Here is a 20,937-nt window from a genome sequence, read left to right as displayed (position 1 = left end):
GCTGCTCACAGTGGACTTCCTCCTAGGGCACACTGGCTCAGTGCTAACAGTATAACTCTGGTTCATAGGCACGTGATTACTGCATACAATAGCTGTAGGATCAGTAGAGGCATTCAAGGCAGTTAAAGGGACATCAATTAGGTTACTTATATTGTGTCTACTGACGCCCCTGCTGTAATGGACAGTTGCTGAATCATTATGACAACTCTGAGTCACAATGGTAGGGATTAGATTAGCTGGCCTTGAGTCATCAAATCCAATTTTATTGGTCACATACACATGGTTAGCAGATGTTAATGTGAGTGTGGCAAAATGCTTGTGCTTCTAGTTCCGACAGTGCAGTAATATCCAACAAGTAATCTAACAAATTAATTTCAGTTTGTCCGTGATGTGTACGCCAAGGAACTTAAAACTTTCCACCTTCTCCACTACTGTGGATGGGGGATGCTCCCTCTGCTATTTCCTGAAGTCCACGGAGGCGTGCATGGCCACTTAGTCATGGGTGAACAGGAAGTACAGGAGAGGGCTGAGAATGCACCCTTGTGGTGCCCCAGTGTTGAGGATCAGTGGGGTGGAGATGTTGTTTCCTACCCTCACCACCTGGGGGCGGCCCATCAGAAAGTCCAGGACCCAGTTGCATAGGGCGGGGTCGAGACCCAGGGTCTCGAGCTTAATGACGAGTTTGGAGGGTACTGTGGTGTTAAAGGTTGAGCTGTAGTCGATGAACAGCGTTCTTACATAGGTATTCCTCTTGTCCAGATTGGATAGGGCAGTGTGCAGTGTGATGGTGATTGCATTGTCTGTGAAGAAATTGAAGTGGGTCTAGGGTATCAGGTAGGGTGGAGGTGATATGATCCTTGACTAGTCTCTCAAAGCAGTTCATGCTGACAGAAGTAAGTGCAACGGGGGCGATAGTCATTTAGTTCAGTTGCCTTAGCTTTCTTGGGAACAGGAACAATGGTGGCTATCTTGAAGCAAGGATTGATTGAATATGTCCGTAAACACACCAGCCAGCTGGTCTGCGCATGCTCTGAGGATGCGGCTAGGGATGCCGTCTGGGCCGGCAGCCTTGAAGGGGGTTTTACACATTTAAATGTTTTACTCACATTGGCCACGGTGAAGGAGAGCCCACAGGCTTTTGTAGCGGGCCGTGTTAGTGGCACTGTATTGTCCTCAAAGCGAGCAAAGAAGTTGTTTAATTTGTCTGGGAGCAAGACGTCAATGTCCGTGACAAGGCTGGTTTTCTTTTTGTAATCCGTGATTGACTGTAGACCCTGCCACATACGTCTTGTGTTTGAGCCGTTGAATTGCGACTTTACTTTGTCTCTATACTGACACTTTTCTTGTTTGATTGCCTTGCAGAGGGAATAGCTACACTGTTTGTATTCAGTCATGTTTCCAGTCGCCTTGCCATGATTAAAAGCGGAGATTTGCGCTTTCAGTTTTGCGCAAATGCTGCCATCTATCCACGGTTTCTGGCTAGGGAAGGTTTTAATAGTCAGTGGGTACAACATCACTGATGCACTTGCTAATAAACTTGCTCACCGAGTCAACGTATACGTCAAGGTTATTGTCTGAGTCTACCTGGAACATATCCCAGTCCACGTGATCTAAACAATCTTGAAGCAATCAATCTTATTTATTAAATTAATTCACTCCCTGAACTTGCTTCCCGACTCTCAGCGCACATCGTTATAAATGGAGTCATGGTCATTGATAAGTCATTGTCTCAACGCAGCCTTATAATGCTGTGAAAGGATCCAGGATCCTACATGATTTGGGTGGATCCCACCCTCCTTATAAAACGCGTTTTGTTCCCAAAAGGTATTGAAATTGTCAACAAAAGTTACACCCATTGAGCTGCAATAATCACATAGCCAGTTGTGAAGTGAAAGAATCCTGCTAAAGCACTCAATGCCACGATTCAGGGATGGTAGAGGGCCAGATGTGATGGGTCTTTTGTTAGTGTTTAGTAGAGAGTCAACCAGCTCTTTAAAATACAGTTTCAACTGTTCAGAACTGCCCTCATAATGTCATTAGAACCCACATAGACTTTGATAGAATTGATTTCCATGTCCTGGCGTAATACATTCGGGATCAGCAGTAATGTAATTTACTCGAGCTCCGGGATAAGACATTGTTTTTGCACCGGGAACGGTCACATTTCTTACCATGGAGCTGCCTAGAATCACGGCTGGCGAGAAGGACAAGGAAATCCGGCAACTCCGACGCTTCTCAGGATTCGGAGAACCCTTTATGGACAGGCGTAAGGCAGGATAACTTGAACCGGTTGCTCCCGACGCCTGTGGCAGGCCTCCGACAGATGGAGAAGCCCCACTTGATCCAGAGCAGGGACGGAAGGTTGTCGACATCAACTTCGTAGTTGTAGGCACTGCGATCGCAGATACAGGCAACCCCAGCGACAAAGGTGCAGGAAGATCAGGCTCCAGGACGGCAAAACTATTCGCAGTTTGTACAGCTCTCTGGGCCTCTCGTTGGGAGTGTAGATTGCTTTGCGGGAAGTCTCTTTGGCTTTCAAGGCTCGTGACATGCGACCATTGTTGATTGTCTTGCTCCTCTTGCTGAGCTCCTTCTACTCCGCTATCAGATGGGGGAGCTCCGGGCAACACCGGCCAGTCAGATAACAACAAACGACAAGGCGGAGATGCATCCAACAAGAGCGAACGCCGTCCAGCCACCAGCGTAGAAAATGTAAACATTCCACTCTGAGTTTTCCCCAGTTTCTTACGTAGGCTGGCAATCTGCGTTATCAATGAAGCCACCTCAAGCCTATAATCCTCGGCAAGTAAACAATTGCCGCAATGGAACTCCGAGTGATCCGGTTTGTCCCGGAAAACAAACCGCAGTAGATAAAGCTCCTACAGTGCTGGAACCATTCATTTACCTCTCCAGATAAAGAGGGCTCCATTACAAAACTCATCTGGTACCAACTTTGTTAGCTTGATGGCTAACAGCTTAGCGTCTCAGTCAAGCAGGCTTCAACCTGCCTGTTAAGTGGGATTCCAGGACAAGAACTGCGTCGTGGAATCCATGCAAAAACAAGTTCTGTATTCGTATTTAATGAATATCGGTTTTGTTTCAATCAAACCGAGTGTTTACCAGCATACAATGTTCAGCTGCACATTCTGATGACGTGGATTGAATCGTTGCAGTGTTCTAGCGTTAGGGCTGTGTGTGATGCTGTATGGAGTTTGTGTAGAACCTTTACTCTTTAGAAACTTTACTAACCCAGCTGTGAGGCACCTTTACAAACTAGCTGTATGGAACATTTACTAACCCAGCTGTATGGAACCTTTACTAACCCAGCTGTGTGGAACCTTTACTAACCCAACTGTATGGAACATTTACTAACCCAGCTGTACTGCAAATGCACTAACCCAGCTGCATCAAACTTTTTACTAAACTAGCTGTGTAGAACCTTTACTAACCAAGATGTCAGGAACCTTTACTAAACCAGCTGTATTGAAAATGTATAAACCCAGCGGTATAGAATATTTTACTGACCCACCTGTGTAGAACCTTTGCTAACCCAGCTATATAGAACCTTTAATAACGCAGCTGTATAGAACCTTTACTGACCCAACTGTGAATAACATTTACTACCCAGCTGTGAGGAACATTTAGTGACCCAGATGTGAGGAACCTTTAGTAACCCAGCTGTGAGGAACCTTTAGAAACCCAGCTGTATAAAGACGTAACTAACCCAGCTGTACAGAACATTTACTAACCCAGCTGTGAGGAACCTTTAGTGACCCAGCTGTGAGGAACCTTTACTAACCCAGCTGTGAGGAACCCTTAGTGACCCAGATGTGAGGAACCTTTAGTGACCTTTAGTGACCCAGCTGTGAGGAACCTTTAGTGACCCAGCTGTGAGGAACCTTTAGTTACCCAGCTGTATAAAGAAGTAACTAACACAGCTGTACAGAACCTTTACTAACCCAGCTGTGGGGAACCTTTAGTGACCCAGATGTGAGGAACCTTTAGTGACCCAGCTGTGAGGAACCTTTAGTAACCCAGCTGTGAGGAACCTTTAGTTACCCAGCTGTATAAAGACGTAACTAACCCAGCTGTACAGAACCTTTAATATTCCGACTGTGAGGAACCTTTACTAACCCAGGTGAATAGATCCTTTTCTAACCAAGCTGTGAAAAATATTTACCAACTCAGCTGTATATAATCTATACTAACCCAGCTATATAGAACCTTTGAATAACCCAGCTGTGAAGAACCTTTTTTAACCCAGCTTTGAGGAACCTTCACTAACCCATCTGTCAAGAACCTTCACAAACCCAGCTGTATAGAATCTTTACAAACCCAGATGTATAATTTGTTTTACTAATTCAGCTGAATATAAACTTTTACTAACCTAGCTGTATAGAACCTTTGCTACCCCAGCTGTATTGAACATTTAATAACCCAGCTGTATAGAATCTTTACTATCCCAGATGTATATATTTTTTACTAATACAGTTGTATAGAAACGTTACTAACCCAGCTGTATAGAACCTTCACAAACCCAGCTGTATAGAAACTTTACTAACCAGCTGTATATAACATGTACTATCCAAGCAGTATAGAACCTTTACTTAACCAGCTCTGTATAACCTTCACAAACCTAGCTGTATATAACATTTACTATCCAAGCAGTATAGAACCTTTACTAATCCAACTGTGAGGAACCATTACTAACCCAGCTCTGTATAACCTTCAACAACCCAGCTGTATGTAATATTTATTAAACCAGCTGTATAGAACATGTTCTAACACAGCTGTATTGAAAATGTACTAACCCAGCTGTATATAACCTTCACAATCCCAGCTGTATATAATCTTTACTAACCCAGCTGTAAATAACCTTTACAAACTTAGCTGTATAGAACCTTTACTAACCCAGCTGTATCTAAGCTTTACTATCACAGCTGTATAGAACATGTACTAACCCAAATGTATAGCTGCTAACCCAGCTGTGTAGAACCTTTACTAACCCAGCTGTGAGGAACCTTTACTAACCCAGGTGTATAAAATCTATACTAAACTAGCTGTGTAGAACCTTTACTAATCCAGCTGTGAGGAATCTTTACTAACCCAGCTCTGTATAACCTTTACTATCCAAGCAGTATAGAACCTTTACTAACCCAGCTGTAAGGAACCTTTACTAACCCAGCTGTGAGGAACCTTTACTAACCCAGCTGTGAGGAACCTTTACTAACCCAGCTGTGAGGAACCTTTACTAACCCAGCTGTATATAACCTTTACTAACCCAGCTGTGAGGAACCTTTACTAAGCCAGCTGTATATAACCTTTACTATCCAAGCAGTATAGAACCTTCACTAATCCAACTGTGAGGAACCTTTACTAACCCAGCAGTATAGAACCTTTACTAACCCAGCTGTATATAACCTTTACTAACTCAGCTATAAAGAACCTTCACTAACCCAGCTGTATAGAACCTTTAATTGCCCAGCTGTATAAAACCTTTACTAACCCAGCTTTGAGGAACCATACCTTGGGGTAGGAGACCTTAATGTAGACCAGGATGGGAGCCAGAGATGTTTTAGACAGCTGGATTGGGGGGTTCACTGTGTCTGCATTCAGCTAACCCAGCTGTATAGAACCTTTACTAACCCAGCTGTGTGGAACCTTTACTAACCCAGCTTTGAGGAACCTTACCTTGGGGGAGGAGACCTTGATGTAGACCAGGATGGGGGCCAGAGATGTTTTAGACAGCTGTATTGGGTGGTTCACTGTGTCTGCATCCAGCACCACCAGTTGTAGGCTCCGGGCTAGCTCAAAGATCCGCTCCACCTCCCCCTGGATTTGGGCTGCAGAGACATGGAGCATGGTGGTCACTAATACCTCCACCAATTAACCCTCTAAACAAACCCTAACCCTTCTAAACAAGCCCTGACATATCTACAGTGAGGGAAAAATGTATTTGATCCCCTGCTGATTTAGTACATTTGCCCACTGACAAAGAAATGATCAGTCTATAATTTTAATGGTAGGTTTATTTGAACAGTGAGAGACAGAAAAACAAAACAAAAAATCCAGAAAAACGCATGTCAAAAATGTTATAAATTGATTTGCATTTTAATGAGGGAAATAAGTATTTGACCCCTCTGCAAAACATGACTTAGTACTTGGTGGCAAAACCCTTGTTGGCAATCACAGAGGTCAGATGTTTCTTGTAGTTGACCACCAGGTTTGCACACATCTCAGGAGGGATTTTGTCCCACTCCTCTTTGCAGATCTTCTCCAAGTCATTAAGGTTTCGAGGCTGACGTTTGGCAACTCGAACCTTCAGCTCCCTCCACAGATTTTCTATGGGATTAAGGTCTGGAGACTGGCTAGGCCACTCCAGGACCTTAATGTGCTTCTTCTTGAGCCACTCCTTTGTTGCCTTGGCCGTGTGTTTTGGGTCATTGTCATGCTGGAATACCCATCCACGACCCATTTTCAATGCCCTGGCTGAGGGAAGGAGGTTCTCACCCAAGATTTGACGGTACATGGCCCCGTCCATCGTCCCTGTGATGCGGTGAAGTTGTCCTGTCCCCTTAGCAGAAAAACACCCCCAAAGCATAATGTTTCCACCTTCATGTTTGACGGTGGGGATGGTGTTCTTGGGGTCATAGGCAGCATTCCTCCTCCTCCAAACACGGCGAGTTGAGTTGATGCCAAAGAGCTCCATTTTGGTCTCATCTGACCACACCACTTTCACCCAGTTGTCCTCTGAATCATTCAGATGTTCATTGGCAAACTTCAGACGGGCATGTATATGTACTTTCTTGAGCAGGGGGACCTTGCGGGCGCTGCAGGATTTCAGTCCTTCACTGCGTAGTGCGTTACCAATTGTTTTTTTGGTGACTATGGTCCCAGCTGCCTTGAGATCATTGACAAGATCCTCCCGTGTAGTTCTGTGCTGATTCCTCACCGTTCTCATGATCATTGCAACTCCACGAGGTGAGATCTTGCATGCCCCAGGCCGAGGGAGATTGACAGTTCTTTTGTGTTTCTTCCTTTTGCGAATAATCGCACCAACTGTTGTCACCTTCTCACCAAGCTGCTTGGCGATGGTCTTGTAGCCCATTCCAGCCTTGTGTAGGTCTACAATCTTGTCCCTGACATCCTTGGAGAGCTCTTTGGTCTTGGCCATGGTGGAGAGTTTGGAATCTGATTTATTTATTGCTTCTGTGGACAGGTGTCTTTTATACAGGTAACAAACTGAGATTAGAAGCACTCCCTTTAAGAGTGTGCTCCTAATCTCAGCTCGTTACCTGCATAAAAGACACCTGGGAGCCAGAAATCTTTCTGATTGAGAGGGGGTCAAATACTTATTTCCCTCATTAAAATGCAAATCAATTTACAACATTTTTGACATGCGTTTTTCTGGATTTTTTTGGTTGTTATTCTGTCTCTCACTGTTCAAATAAACCTACCATTAAAATTATAGACTGATAATTTCTTTGTCAGTGGGCAAACATACAAAATCAGCAGGGGATCAAATACTTTTTTCCCTCACGGTAAATGTTACAAGATAAATGATCACATCTACTGTGTCCTTTTATACAGCACAGTCTAGAGCAGAGGGTTTCAAAGTGTGAGACACTTCCCAGGGGTGTGCCATAGAGTTTCAAGGAATGTGTGAAAGGAAAGACAAGTCAAACTGTATTCGGTTCTCCAATAATGAATTAATATAAAGCCTGTTTATAGTTACAATCACAGGGGAAACGCATATTTAACCTTTTAACTAGGCAAGTCAGTTAAGAACAAATTCTTATTTACTATGACGGCCTACCCCGGCCAAACCCGGACGACGCTAGGCCAATTGTGTGCCGCCCTATGGGACTCCCAAACACGGCCAGATGTGGTACAGCCTGGAATCAAACCAGGGACTGTAGTGATGCCTCTTGCACTGCCTTAGACCACTGCGCCACTCGGGAACCCAAAGAGGTTTCTATGGCTACATTTAAAAAGTGGCTTTCCAGAGCTAACACGTTTATTTCTTAACTCCTAAATTTGCAAGAGTTGCATCATTTAAAAAACGCAACTAAAAACTGAGTTTCTAGCATGGTTAGGGCAATAATGCAACAGAGGTCCTAAAGTGGCACTGGCTTCTTAAAAGGGCACTGGCTTCTTAAAAGGGCAAAGGCTTCTTAAAGTGGCACTGGCTTCTAAAAAGGGCAATGGCTTCTTAAAGTGGCACTGGCTTCTAAAAAGGGCACCGGCTTCTGAAAGTGGCACTGGCTTCTAAAAAGGGCACTGGCTTCTAAAAAGGGCACCGGCTTCTGAAAGTGGCACTGGCTTCTTAAAAGGGCACTGGCTTCTTAAAAGGGCACTGGCTTCTAAAAAGGGCACCGGCTTCTGAAAGTGGCACTGGCTTCTTAAAAGGGCACTGGCTTCTTAAAAGGGCACTGCCTTCTAAAAGTGGCACTGGCTTCTTAAAAGGGCACTGGCTTCTTAAAAGGGCACTGACTTCTTAAAAGGGCACTGGCTTCTAAAAGTGGCACTGGCTTCTTAAAGTGGCAATGGCTTCTTAAAAGGACACTGGCTTCTTAAAAGGGCACTGGCTTCTAAAAGGGAAATGGCTTTTTAAAAGGGACGGCAGGTAGCCTAGTGGTTAGAGCATCAGACTTGTAACCGGAAGGTTACAAGTCAGTCTACAGCACAGCACAGGCTACAGGCAGACTACAGGTAGACTAGTGGTAGGGTTTATATACAGGTAGACTAGTGGTAGGGTTTATATACAGGTAGACTAGTGGTAGGGTTTATATACAGCACAGTCTGCAGGTAGACTAGTGGTAGGGTTTCTATACTGCAGTCTGCAGGTAGACTAGGGGTAGGGTTTCTATACTGCAGTCTGCAGGTAGACTAGTGGTAGGGTTTCTATACAGCACAGTCTACAGGTAGACTAGTGGTAGGGTTTCTACACTGCAGTCTACAGGTAGACTAGTGGTAGGGTTTCTACACTGCAGTCTACAGGTAGACTAGTGGTAGGGTTTCTACACTGCAGTCTGCAGGTAGAGTAGTGGTAGGGTTTCTATATAGCACAGTCTACAGGTAGACTAGTGGTAGGGTTTCTATACTGCAGTCTACAGGTAGACTAGTGGTAGGGTTTCTACACTGCAGTCTACAGGTAGACTAGTGGTAGGGTTTCTACACTGCAGTCTACAGGTAGACTAGTGGTAGGGTTTCTATACTGCAGTCTACAGGTAGACTAGTGGTAGGGTTTCTATATAGCACAGTCTACAGGTAGACTAGTGGTAGGGTTTCTATACAGCACAGTCTACAGGTAGACTAGTGGTAGGGTTTCTATACAGCACAGTATACAGGTAGACTAGTGGTAGGGTTTCTACACTGCAGTCTACAGGTAGACTAGTGGTAGGGTTTATATACAGCACAGTGTGCAGGTAGACTAGTGGTAGGGTTTCTATACAGCACAGTGTGCAGGTAGACTACAGGTAGACTAGTGGTAGGGTTTATATACAGGTAGACTAGTGGTAGGGTTTATATACAGGTAGACTAGTGGTAGGGTTTATATACAACACAGTCTACAGGTAGACTAGTGGTAGGGTTTCTATATAGCACAGTCTGCAGGTAGACTAGTGGTAGGGTTTCTACACTGCAGTCTACAGGTAGACTAGTGGTAGGGTTTCTACACTGCAGTCTACAGGTAGACTAGTGGTAGGGTTTATATACAGCACAGTGTGCAGGTAGACTAGTGGTAGGGTTTCTATACAGCACAGTGTGCAGGTAGACTAGTGGTAGGGTTTCTACACTGCAGTCTGCAGGTAGACTAGTGGTAGGGTTTCTATACTGCAGTCTGCAGGTAGACTAGTGGTAGGGTTTCTACACTGCACAGTCTACAGGTAGACTAGTGGTAGGGTTTCTACACTGCAGTCTGCAGGTAGACTAGTGGTAGGGTTTCTATATAGCACAGTCTACAGGTAGACTAATGGTAGGGTTTCTATACAGCACAGTCTGCAGGTAGACTAGTGGTAGGGTTTATATACAGCACAGTCTGCAGGTAGACTAGTGGTAGGGTTTCTACACAGCACAGTCTACAGGTAGACTAGTGGTAGGGTTTCTACACAGCACAGTCTACAGGTAGACTAGTGGTAGGGTTTCTATATAGCACAGTCTACAGGTAGACTAGTGGTAGGGTTTCTATACTGCAGTCTACAGGTAGACTAGTGGTAGGGTTTCTACACTGCAGTCTACAGGTAGACTAGTGGTAGGGTTTCTACACTGCAGTCTACAGGTAGACTAGTGGTAGGGTTTCTATACTGCAGTCTACAGGTAGACTAGTGGTAGGGTTTCTATATAGCACAGTCTACAGGTAGACTAGTGGTAGGGTTTCTATACAGCACAGTCTACAGGTAGACTAGTGGTAGGGTTGCTATACAGCACAGTATACAGGTAGACTAGTGGTAGGGTTTCTACACTGCAGTCTACAGGTAGACTAGTGGTAGGGTTTATATACAGCACAGTGTGCAGGTAGACTAGTGGTAGGGTTTCTATACAGCACAGTGTGCAGGTAGACTACAGGTAGACTAGTGGTAGGGTTTATATACAGGTAGACTAGTGGTAGGGTTTATATACAGGTAGACTAGTGGTAGGGTTTATATACAACACAGTCTACAGGTAGACTAGTGGTAGGGTTTCTATATAGCACAGTCTGCAGGTAGACTAGTGGTAGGGTTTCTACACTGCAGTCTACAGGTAGACTAGTGGTAGGGTTTCTACACTGCAGTCTACAGGTAGACTAGTGGTAGGGTTTATATACAGCACAGTGTGCAGGTAGACTAGTGGTAGGGTTTCTATACAGCACAGTGTGCAGGTAGACTAGTGGTAGGGTTTCTACACTGCAGTCTGCAGGTAGACTAGTGGTAGGGTTTCTATACAGCACAGTCTACAGGTAGACTAGTGGTAGGGTTTCTATACAGCACAGTATACAGGTAGACTAGTGGTAGGGTTTCTACACTGCAGTCTGCAGGTAGACTAGTGGTAGGGTTTCTATACTGCAGTCTGCAGGTAGACTAGTGGTAGGGTTTCTACACTGCACAGTCTACAGGTAGACTAGTGGTAGGGTTTCTACACTGCAGTCTGCAGGTAGACTAGTGGTAGGGTTTCTATATAGCACAGTCTACAGGTAGACTAATGGTAGGGTTTCTATACAGCACAGTCTGCAGGTAGACTAGTGGTAGGGTTTATATACAGCACAGTCTGCAGGTAGACTAGTGGTAGGGTTTCTACACAGCACAGTCTACAGGTAGACTAGTGGTAGGGTTTCTACACAGCACAGTCTACAGGTAGACTAGTGGTAGGGTTTCTATATAGCACAGTCTACAGGTAGACTAGTGGTAGGGTTTCTACACAGCACAGTATACAGGTAGACTAGTGGTAGGGTTTCTACACTGCAGTCTGCAGGTAGACTAGTGGTAGGGTTTCTATACTGCAGTCTACAGGTAGACTAGTGGTAGGGTTTCTACACTGCAGTCTACAGGTAGACTAGTGGTAGGGTTTCTACACTGCAGTCTACAGGTAGACTAGTGGTAGGGTTTCTACACTGCAGTCTGCAGGTAGACTAGTGGTAGGGTTTCTATATAGCACAGTCTACAGGTAGACTAGTGGTAGGGTTTCTATACTGCAGTCTACAGGTAGACTAGTGGTAGGGTTTCTATATAGCACAGTCTACAGGTAGACTAGTGGTAGGGTTTATACACAGCACAGTCTACAGGTAGACTAGTGGTAGGGTTTCTATACAGCACAGTCTGCAGGTAGACTAGTGGTAGGGTTTATATACAGCACAGTCTACAGGTAGACTAGTGGTAGGGTTTCTATACAGCACAGTATACAGGTAGACTAGTGGTAGGGTTTCTACACTGCAGTCTGCAGGTAGACTAGTGGTAGGGTTTCTATACTGCAGTCTGCAGGTAGACTAGTGGTAGGGTTTCTACACTGCACAGTCTACAGGTAGACTAGTGGTAGGGTTTCTACACTGCAGTCTGCAGGTAGACTAGTGGTAGGGTTTCTATATAGCACAGTCTACAGGTAGACTAATGGTAGGGTTTCTATACAGCACAGTCTGCAGGTAGACTAGTGGTAGGGTTTATATACAGCACAGTCTGCAGGTAGACTAGTGGTAGGGTTTCTACACAGCACAGTCTACAGGTAGACTAGTGGTAGGGTTTCTACACAGCACAGTCTACAGGTAGACTAGTGGTAGGGTTTCTATATAGCACAGTCTACAGGTAGACTAGTGGTAGGGTTTCTACACAGCACAGTATACAGGTAGACTAGTGGTAGGGTTTCTACACTGCAGTCTGCAGGTAGACTAGTGGTAGGGTTTCTATACTGCAGTCTACAGGTAGACTAGTGGTAGGGTTTCTACACTGCAGTCTACAGGTAGACTAGTGGTAGGGTTTCTACACTGCAGTCTACAGGTAGACTAGTGGTAGGGTTTCTACACTGCAGTCTGCAGGTAGACTAGTGGTAGGGTTTCTATACAGCACAGTCTGCAGGTAGACTAGTGGTAGGGTTTATATACAGCACAGTCTACAGGTAGACTAGTGGTAGGGTTTCTATACTGCAGTCTGCAGGTAGACTAGTGGTAGGGTTTCTACACAGCACAGTCTACAGGTAGACTAGTGGTAGGGTTTCTATACTGCAGTCTGCAGGTAGACTAGTGGTAGGGTTTCTACACAGCACAGTCTACAGGTAGACTAGTGGTAGGGTTTCTATACTGCAGTCTGCAGGTAGACTAGTGGTAGGGTTTCTACACAGCACAGTCTACAGGTAGACTAGTGGTAGGGTTTCTATACTGCAGTCTACAGGTAGACTAGTGGTAGGGTTTCTATATAGCACAGTCTACAGGTAGACTAGTGGTAGGGTTTCTATACAGCACAGTCTACAGGTAGACTAGTGGTAGGGTTTCTACACTGCAGTCTACAGGTAGACTAGTGGTAGGGTTTCTATACAGCACAGTCTACAGGACAGCACAGTCTATGTATTATATTATATTAGTAGTATTGTACATACCAGCAGTATCTGGAACCAGACAGCAAGGAGAGGGACAGGGTGTAGAGAACCAAGTAAATTACTTTCCCACTACTGTACATTTAGGGTTAGTCAATATACTGTATACCCTGTCCTGATTGGGTGTGTTGGGTGTGTAACATAACATAATACTTTACAGAGAAACGGAAACCGATCACAGTACACTTGAAAAACCAACAAACACTAAGTTTCGAAGACTCACACAGGAAACGAACGAACATAAAACATAATTCAAGCTTCTGCAAAGGACAACAGAAAACACATCTTTTAACAGGGAAATCATGATGAGTAAATTTGACACACTGAGTGTCATTAATGTCTCTAGGATGGTCTCTGCTGCCCTCTGGTGACAGGTAGACCCGGGTATGATACATTACCTCATTATAAACCCTGTTCTGATGTTTACATTTACGTCATTTAGCAGACGCTCTTATCCAGAGCGATTTACAGTAGTGAATGCATACATTTCATAAATTTTTTCTCCGTACTGGTCCCCCGTGAGAATCAAACCCACAACCCTGGCATTGCAAACACCATGCTCTACCAACTGAGCCACACCAACTGTTCTGATGTGGTATGATACATTACCTCATTATAAACCCTGTTCTGATGTGGTATGATACATTAACTCAATATAAACCTGGTTTGATTGGGTATGGACATTACCCCGATATAAACCTTATTTGATTGGGTATGGGCATTACCCCAATATAAACCTGGTTTGATTGGGTATGGGCATTACCCCGACATAAACCTGTTCTGATTGGGTGTAATATTTATTTTTTAATCCTGGCCGATAATATTGTATTGTATCTATAATATTGTATTGTAAAATATGGTTGCTATAATATTGTATTGTAAAGTATGGTAGCTGTAAGTGTTCTGATTATTTTGAGACCCAACCCCAAATCAACAATAATCTTCTGTGCATGTAACTGATCAATAGCCAGTCAGCATAGTACATTATTAGCGAACATTATGACCCACAGGGCACTAGACAAACAAAAGGGAAATTAACTGTTATATTTTCTGGTGAGGTTAGCGACTGTGTTAGTTCCTGTGGTAAGGTGTGTTAGCCCATACTTTAACCTAGGTTAGTTACCATGACACCGTTAGGATTAAGGGGTTGGGGTTAGAGGGTTAGGGTTGGGGTTAGAGGGTTAGGGTTGGGGTTAGAGGATTAGAGGGTTAAGGCTGGGGTTAGATAGTTAACCGATACCTTACCTAGGTTAGAGCGTGTGTTTGAGCGGTCCATCAGGGCTTTCTTGTTGGGGTTGTTGAGTATGGACCGCTTCGCTAGAGCGATGTCTGCAGTCACACGAGTTATAGTAATTCTGAGAAATACAGAGCAAGCGTGATATTTTATTTGAAGTTAAAATGTTTGGATAAACATTATGTATATTGTATTTATTGTCAAATCCACAGTTGATACAACCTGTAGAACTCACCTCCCTTCAAATCTGTGTTTTAAAAAGTCGAAGAGTGCTTTCTGCATCATGTCTGTTACCTAGGATCACACAGAAACACCATTAATCACATGTACAGTATGTTACATTAGATACTCCACCATCATATGTATGTTACCTTAGATGCTCCTCCATCACATGTATGTTACCTTAGATACTCCTCCATCACATGTATGTTACCTTAGATACTCCTCCATCACATGTATGTTACATTAGATACTCCTCCATCACATGTATGTTACATTAGATACTCCTCCATCACATGTATGTTACATTAGATACTCCTCCATCACATGTATGTTACATTAGATGCTCCTACATCACATGTATGTTGCATTAGATACTCCATCACACGTATGTTACCTTAGATACTCCTCCATCACATGTCTGTTACCTTAGATACTCCTCCATCACATGTATGTTACATTAGATACTCCTCCATCACATGTATGTTACCTTAGATACTCCTCCATCACATGTATGTTACATTAGATACTCCTCGATCACATGTATGTTACCTTAGATACTCCTCCATCACATGTATTTTACCTTAGATACTCCTCCATCACATGAATGTTACAATAGATACTCCTCCATCACATGTATGTTGCATTAGATACTCCTTCATCACATGTATGTTACCTTAGATACTCCTCCATCACATGTATGTTACCTTAGATGCTCCTCCATCACATGTATGTTACCTTAGATACTCCTCCATCACATGTATGTTACATTAGATACTCCTCCATCACATGTATGTTACATTAGATACTCCTCCATCACATGTATGTTACATTAGATGCTCCTACATCACATGTATGTTGCATTAGATACTCCATCACATGTATGTTACCTTAGATACTCCTCCATCACATGTATTTTACCTTAGATACTCCTCCATCACATGTATGTTACATTAGATACTCCTCCATCACATGTATGTTGCATTAGATACTCCTTCATCACATGTATGTTACCTTAGATACTCCTCCATCACATGTATGTTACCTTAGATGCTCCTCCATCACATGTATTTTACCTTAGATACTCCTCCATCACATGTATGTTACCTTAGATACTCCTCCATCACATGTATGTTACGTTAGATACTCCTCCATCACATGTATGTTACATTAGATACTCCTCCATCACATGTATGTTACATTAGATACTCCTCCATCACATGTATTTTACCTTAGATACTCCTCCATCACATGTATGTTACCTTAGATACTCCTCCATCACATGTATTTTACCTTAGATACTCCTCCATCACATGTATGTTACATTAGATACTCCTCCATCACATGTATGTTGCATTAGATACTCCTTCATCACATGTATGTTACCTTAGATACTCCTCCATCACATGTATGTTACCTTAGATGCTCCTCCATCACATGTATGTTACCTTAGATACTCCTCCATCACATGTATGTTACCTTAGATACTCCTCCATCACATGTATGTTACATTAGATACTCCTCCATCACATGTATGTTACATTAGATACTCCTCCATCACATGTATGTTACATTAGATACTCCTCCATCACATGTATTTTACCTTAGATACTCCTCCATCACATGTATGTTACCTTAGATACTCCTCCATCACATGTATTTTACCTTAGATACTCCTCCATCACATGTATGTTACATTAGATGCTCCTCCATCACATGTATGTTGCATTAGATACTCCTTCATCACATGTATGTTACCTTAGATACTCCTCCATCACATGTATGTTACCTTAGATGCTCCTCCATCACATGTATGTTACCTTAGATACTCCTCCATCACATGTATGTTACCTTAGATACTCCTCCATCACATGTATGTTACATTAGATACTCCTCCATCACATGTATGTTACATTAGATACTCCTCCATCACATGTATGTTACATTAGATGCTCCTCCATCACATGTATGTTACATTAGATACTCCTCCATCACATGTATGTTACATTAGATGCTCCTCCATCACATGTATGTTACATTAGATACTCCTCCATCACATGTATGTTACATTAGATGCTCCTCCATCACAAGTTTACATACACCTTAGCCAAATACATTTAAACTCAGTTTTTCACTATTCTTGACATTTAATCCTGGTAAAAATTCCCTGTCTTAGGTTAGAATAATAGTAGAGAGAGCTATTTATTTCAGCTTTTATTTCTTTCATCACATTCCCAGTGGGTCAGACGTTTACATACAGTCAGTTAGTATTTGGTGGCATTGCCTTTAAATTGTTTTACTTGGGTCAAACGTTCTGGGTAGCCTTCCACAAGCTTCCCACAATAAGTTGGGTGAATTTTGGCCCATTCCTCCTGACAGAGCTGGTGTAACTGAGTCAGGTTTGTAGGCCTCCTTGCTCGCACACATTTATTTCAGTTCTGCCCAGAAATGTTCTATAGGATTGAGGTCAGGGCTTTGTGATGGCCACTCCAATACCTTGACTTTGTTGTCCTGAAGCCATTTTGCCACAACTTTGGAGGTATGCTTGGGGTCATTGTCCATTCGGAAGACCCATTTGTGGCCAAGCTTTAACTTCCTGACTGATGTCTTGAGATGTTGCTTCAATATATGCACATAATTTTCCATCGTCATGATACCATCTATTTTGTGAAGTGCACCAGTCCCTACTGCAGAAAAACACCCCCACAACATGATTCTGCCACCCCCGTGCTTCACGGTTGGATGGTGTTCTTCGGCTTGCAAGCCTCCCCCTTTTTCCTCCAAACATAACGATGGTCATTATGGCCAAAGAGTAGATGGCAACACTTGCACAAAACTGAAAGCATGAACCACTGCATTTAACCACGGCAAGGTGACTGGGAATATGGTTGAATACAAACAGTGTATTCTTTCCTCCGTGAGGAAATCAAACAGGCAAACGTCAGTACAGAGACAAAGTGGAGTCGCAATTAAATGGCTCAGACACGAGGCGTATGCGGCAGGGCTTAGACAGACAATCACGGATAACAAAGGGAAAACCAGCCAAGTAGGGAACACCGACGTCTCAGTCCCGGACAGGCTAAACACCTTCTTCGCCTGTTTTGAGGATAACAGAGTGCCACCGATGCGACCCGCTCACAAGGACCGTTAGCTCTAGTTGTCCGTGACCGACGTGAGTAAGACATTGAAGCATGTAAGGGATTACCCCCCTGATTTGGACAAAATAACATGGCAACATATTGGCATAGCACGAATCATACACACGATTGAAATAACCACCCAAATCGGCCCATCTCCGGGCCAATCATATGGCAATTTTCCGATGGCAATTGCCAATTGTAACACCCCAAATTTCCTTTAGATGGCGAGCGTGCTCCACCTTGGTTTTTCATACAGCAAATGATACCCAATTCTTACCCAAGTCTCAGATTTTGATAAAATGATATTTTTTTTGAAAACGTAGTATCTTGTAAAAAAGTGGTTTCTGGACCGTTTTTCGAAATTTTTTCGATTGTTATGTCAATTACACATGTATAAGAGCTGTATGAACATGCTTCTGACGTTTTTTATTGATGTCGTTTTTTGGGTTGCTTTTGCTTGTGCGCAAGGCATATGATTTGTGCATTTTGAATATGATTTCATAGGAAAAAAGTGACATTTTTTTTTTTCATTTTTTTTGCAAAATGACATATCCAATGCTTTTTTTTGTCACTTGTGGAAGTATTGCAAGTGCCAAATTACAGCAAATATCCAAAAGATAGCTAGAGCTCTCCGCAGTGAATTTTCATATTGCAAATGTAACACAATTCAAGTCCCAAGTGTCAAATTTTGAAAAAATGACATATTTTTTGAAAACTTTTCAACCCTAAAAAAGTGGTTTCTGGACCGTTTTTCGAATTTTTTTTGATTTTTATGTCAATTACACATGTATAAGAGCTGTATGGACATACTTTTGACATATTTTATTGACATAATTTTTTGGGTTGTTTTTGCTTGTGCATAAGGCATTTGGAATATGTTTTGTGCATTTGGAATATGATTTCATAGGAAGTCAAAAGTGACATATTTGCTTGTGCATAAGGCATATGATTTGTGCATTTGGAATATGATTTCATAGGAAGTCAAAAGTCACATATTTATATTTTTTGCCAAATGCCATTAGAAATGTGCAAATTAAATGTCCAATTCTTTTTTTGTCAATTATACATGTATGAAAGTATTGAATGTGCCAAATCAGTATGTTTGTCCGTTTGCCATGTACGATCATAGGAAGTCGGTTTCCAAACCCAAAAGTCAGTGAACCATGTTCCAAATGGCATTTATACTGCCCAAATGATATATATCCCTATGTTGAGCCATCAATCAACGCAGATGGTCTACTTGTCATGTATGATGAGGGAGAAGTGGGACTCTGTTGCTTTTAACATTTTTAACGAATTTGACATGCTCAGAATGCATAATTGACTGGCCCGATGATCTCGGGATGGCCGTGCAGTGACTGTGGTTCCTCTCCATCGCTCGTTGTGTTGATTTCATCATGTCAACTTTGGTGATATTTTTTGCTGTTGAATCATCTTGCAAATGCGCGTTACATTTGCAATATTGCGCGTTACGTTTGCAATATGATTCAATGGGCATTTAGCATCACAAATTTAGGCATGCTCAAAAATACTGCAGAAATGCATTATTGACTGGCTCGATGAACTCGGGATGGCCGGGCAGTGACTGTGGTTCCTCTCCATTGCTCGTCACCCAGCAGTCAGCGTCCATCAGTCAATTAGATGTCATTTTGACACCAAACTGATAGCATCTGACACCAAATCCACTTTTTCCAACTCGTATAGAAGCCAACTATCACATATGTCAGAGAAGGCCCATAATTCACAGTGCTTTCAATTTTAACCATAAAAAAACCTAAAACACATAGTTACGTTATAGCTGCGGGTCCAGCTCTGACATTATGTGTAGGCCTATGTGAGGCGACCCCGAATCCCAAGTTTCGGCTCGATAGGTCATTCGGTGCCCGAGCAATGGCCTAATTGGTGCTGAAAATCCACTTTTTCAGGGCGTTACTACGGGGCCCCTGAATGAGCTATCGGACAGAGACATTGTGGTCCGTCTCTATGGGCCGAGGCGGTTTCAATGCACCTAGTCTTGCGACTCTGGGACATTTCTACATGTCGCCATGTCCGTGATATTCAAAATGAATTGAAAATATTGCAAATGTACGAGGCGGTTTCTCGGTCAGAGAACCTTCTAGAGCCCCATAAATCACCGTGCACTATCGACTTGAGCTCTAGAACAGGTTTCTAAAATTTCGGAGCTCTAGGTCTGACGGTTCTTGAATCGTTTGAACGAAAGTAACTATTGAAGGCGGTATAAGCCTCTAAGCCCCATACTATGTACCTATGGCCAAATTGTGTGTGTGTTTTTGTTTTTTTTGCAAAAAGAATAGACACACGTTGTCTTTGGGGTAGGCATATACAGAATCCTGAATATGAAGTCTCTACCTTAAGAATTGACTGAGAAACAGATGGTTGAGTTGCGTGATTTTCACTATCTGCAGGTGGCAATATGACAATAGCTCTTGGGTGTTTTTAACCACTTCCGGTTGTCACAGGAAGCTGTTGCTTCACACACGTTGTCTTTGGGGTAGAAATAAACAGAATCCTGAATAAGAAGTCTCTACCTTAAGAATTGACTGAGAAACAGATGGTTGAGTTGCATGATTTTCACTATGCGCACGTAATATGACAATAGCTCTTGGGTGTTTTTAACCACTTCCGGTTGTCACAGGAAGCTCTTGCTTCACACACGTTGTCGTTGGGGTAGACAGAAACAGAATCCTGAATAAGAAGTCTCTACCTTAAGAATTGACTGAGAAACAGATGGTTGAGTTGCGTGATTTTCACTATCTGCAGGTGGCAATATGACAATAGCTCTAGGCTATTTTAAACCACTTCCGGTTGTCACAGGAAGCTCTTGCTTCACACACGTTGTCTTTGGGGTAGACATAAACGGAATCCTGAATAAGAAGTCTCTACCTTAAGAATTGACTGAGAAACAGACGGTTGAGTTGCGTGATTTTCACTATGCGCACGTAATATGACAATAGCTCTTGGGTGATTTTAACCACTTCCGGTTGTCACAGGAAGCTCTTGCTTCACACACGTTGTCTTTGGGGTAGACATAAACGGAATCCTGAATAAGAAGTCTCTACCTTAAGAATTGACTGAGAAACAGACGGTTGAGTTGCGTGATTTTCACTATGCGCACGTAATATGACAATAGCTCTTGGGTGATTTTAACCACTTCCGGTTGTCACAGGAAGCTCTTGCTTCACACACGTTGTCTTTGGGGTAGACATAAACAGAATCCTGAATAAGAAGTCTCTACCTTAAGAATTGACTGAGAAACAGATGGTTGAG

At 42.9% G+C, this 20,937-nt stretch overlaps 1 protein-coding gene across 1 annotated transcript in view; it reads right to left on the bottom strand.

Annotated features, from left to right (window-relative positions):
- Positions 1-20,937, bottom strand: part of cacnb2b (calcium channel, voltage-dependent, beta 2b) — a 108,448-nt gene that overhangs the window by 10,966 nt on the left and 76,545 nt on the right. Inside the window, exons 9-11 of the mRNA XM_029724702.1 lie at positions 14,526-14,584; positions 14,302-14,411; positions 5,692-5,843 (exon numbers count right to left, since the gene is read on the bottom strand). Coding sequence (XP_029580562.1) covers positions 5,692-5,843; positions 14,302-14,411; positions 14,526-14,584 — 321 coding nt within the window. The remainder of the gene's footprint in view (positions 1-5,691; positions 5,844-14,301; positions 14,412-14,525; positions 14,585-20,937) is intronic.

The sequence above is a fragment of the Salmo trutta genome, chromosome 31 (genome assembly GCF_901001165.1).
Source record: "Salmo trutta chromosome 31, fSalTru1.1, whole genome shotgun sequence".
NCBI lineage: Eukaryota > Metazoa > Chordata > Actinopteri > Salmoniformes > Salmonidae > Salmo > Salmo trutta.
The sequence above is the reverse complement of the archived record's forward strand: the minus strand, read 5'-3'. Positions and strand labels throughout refer to the sequence as shown.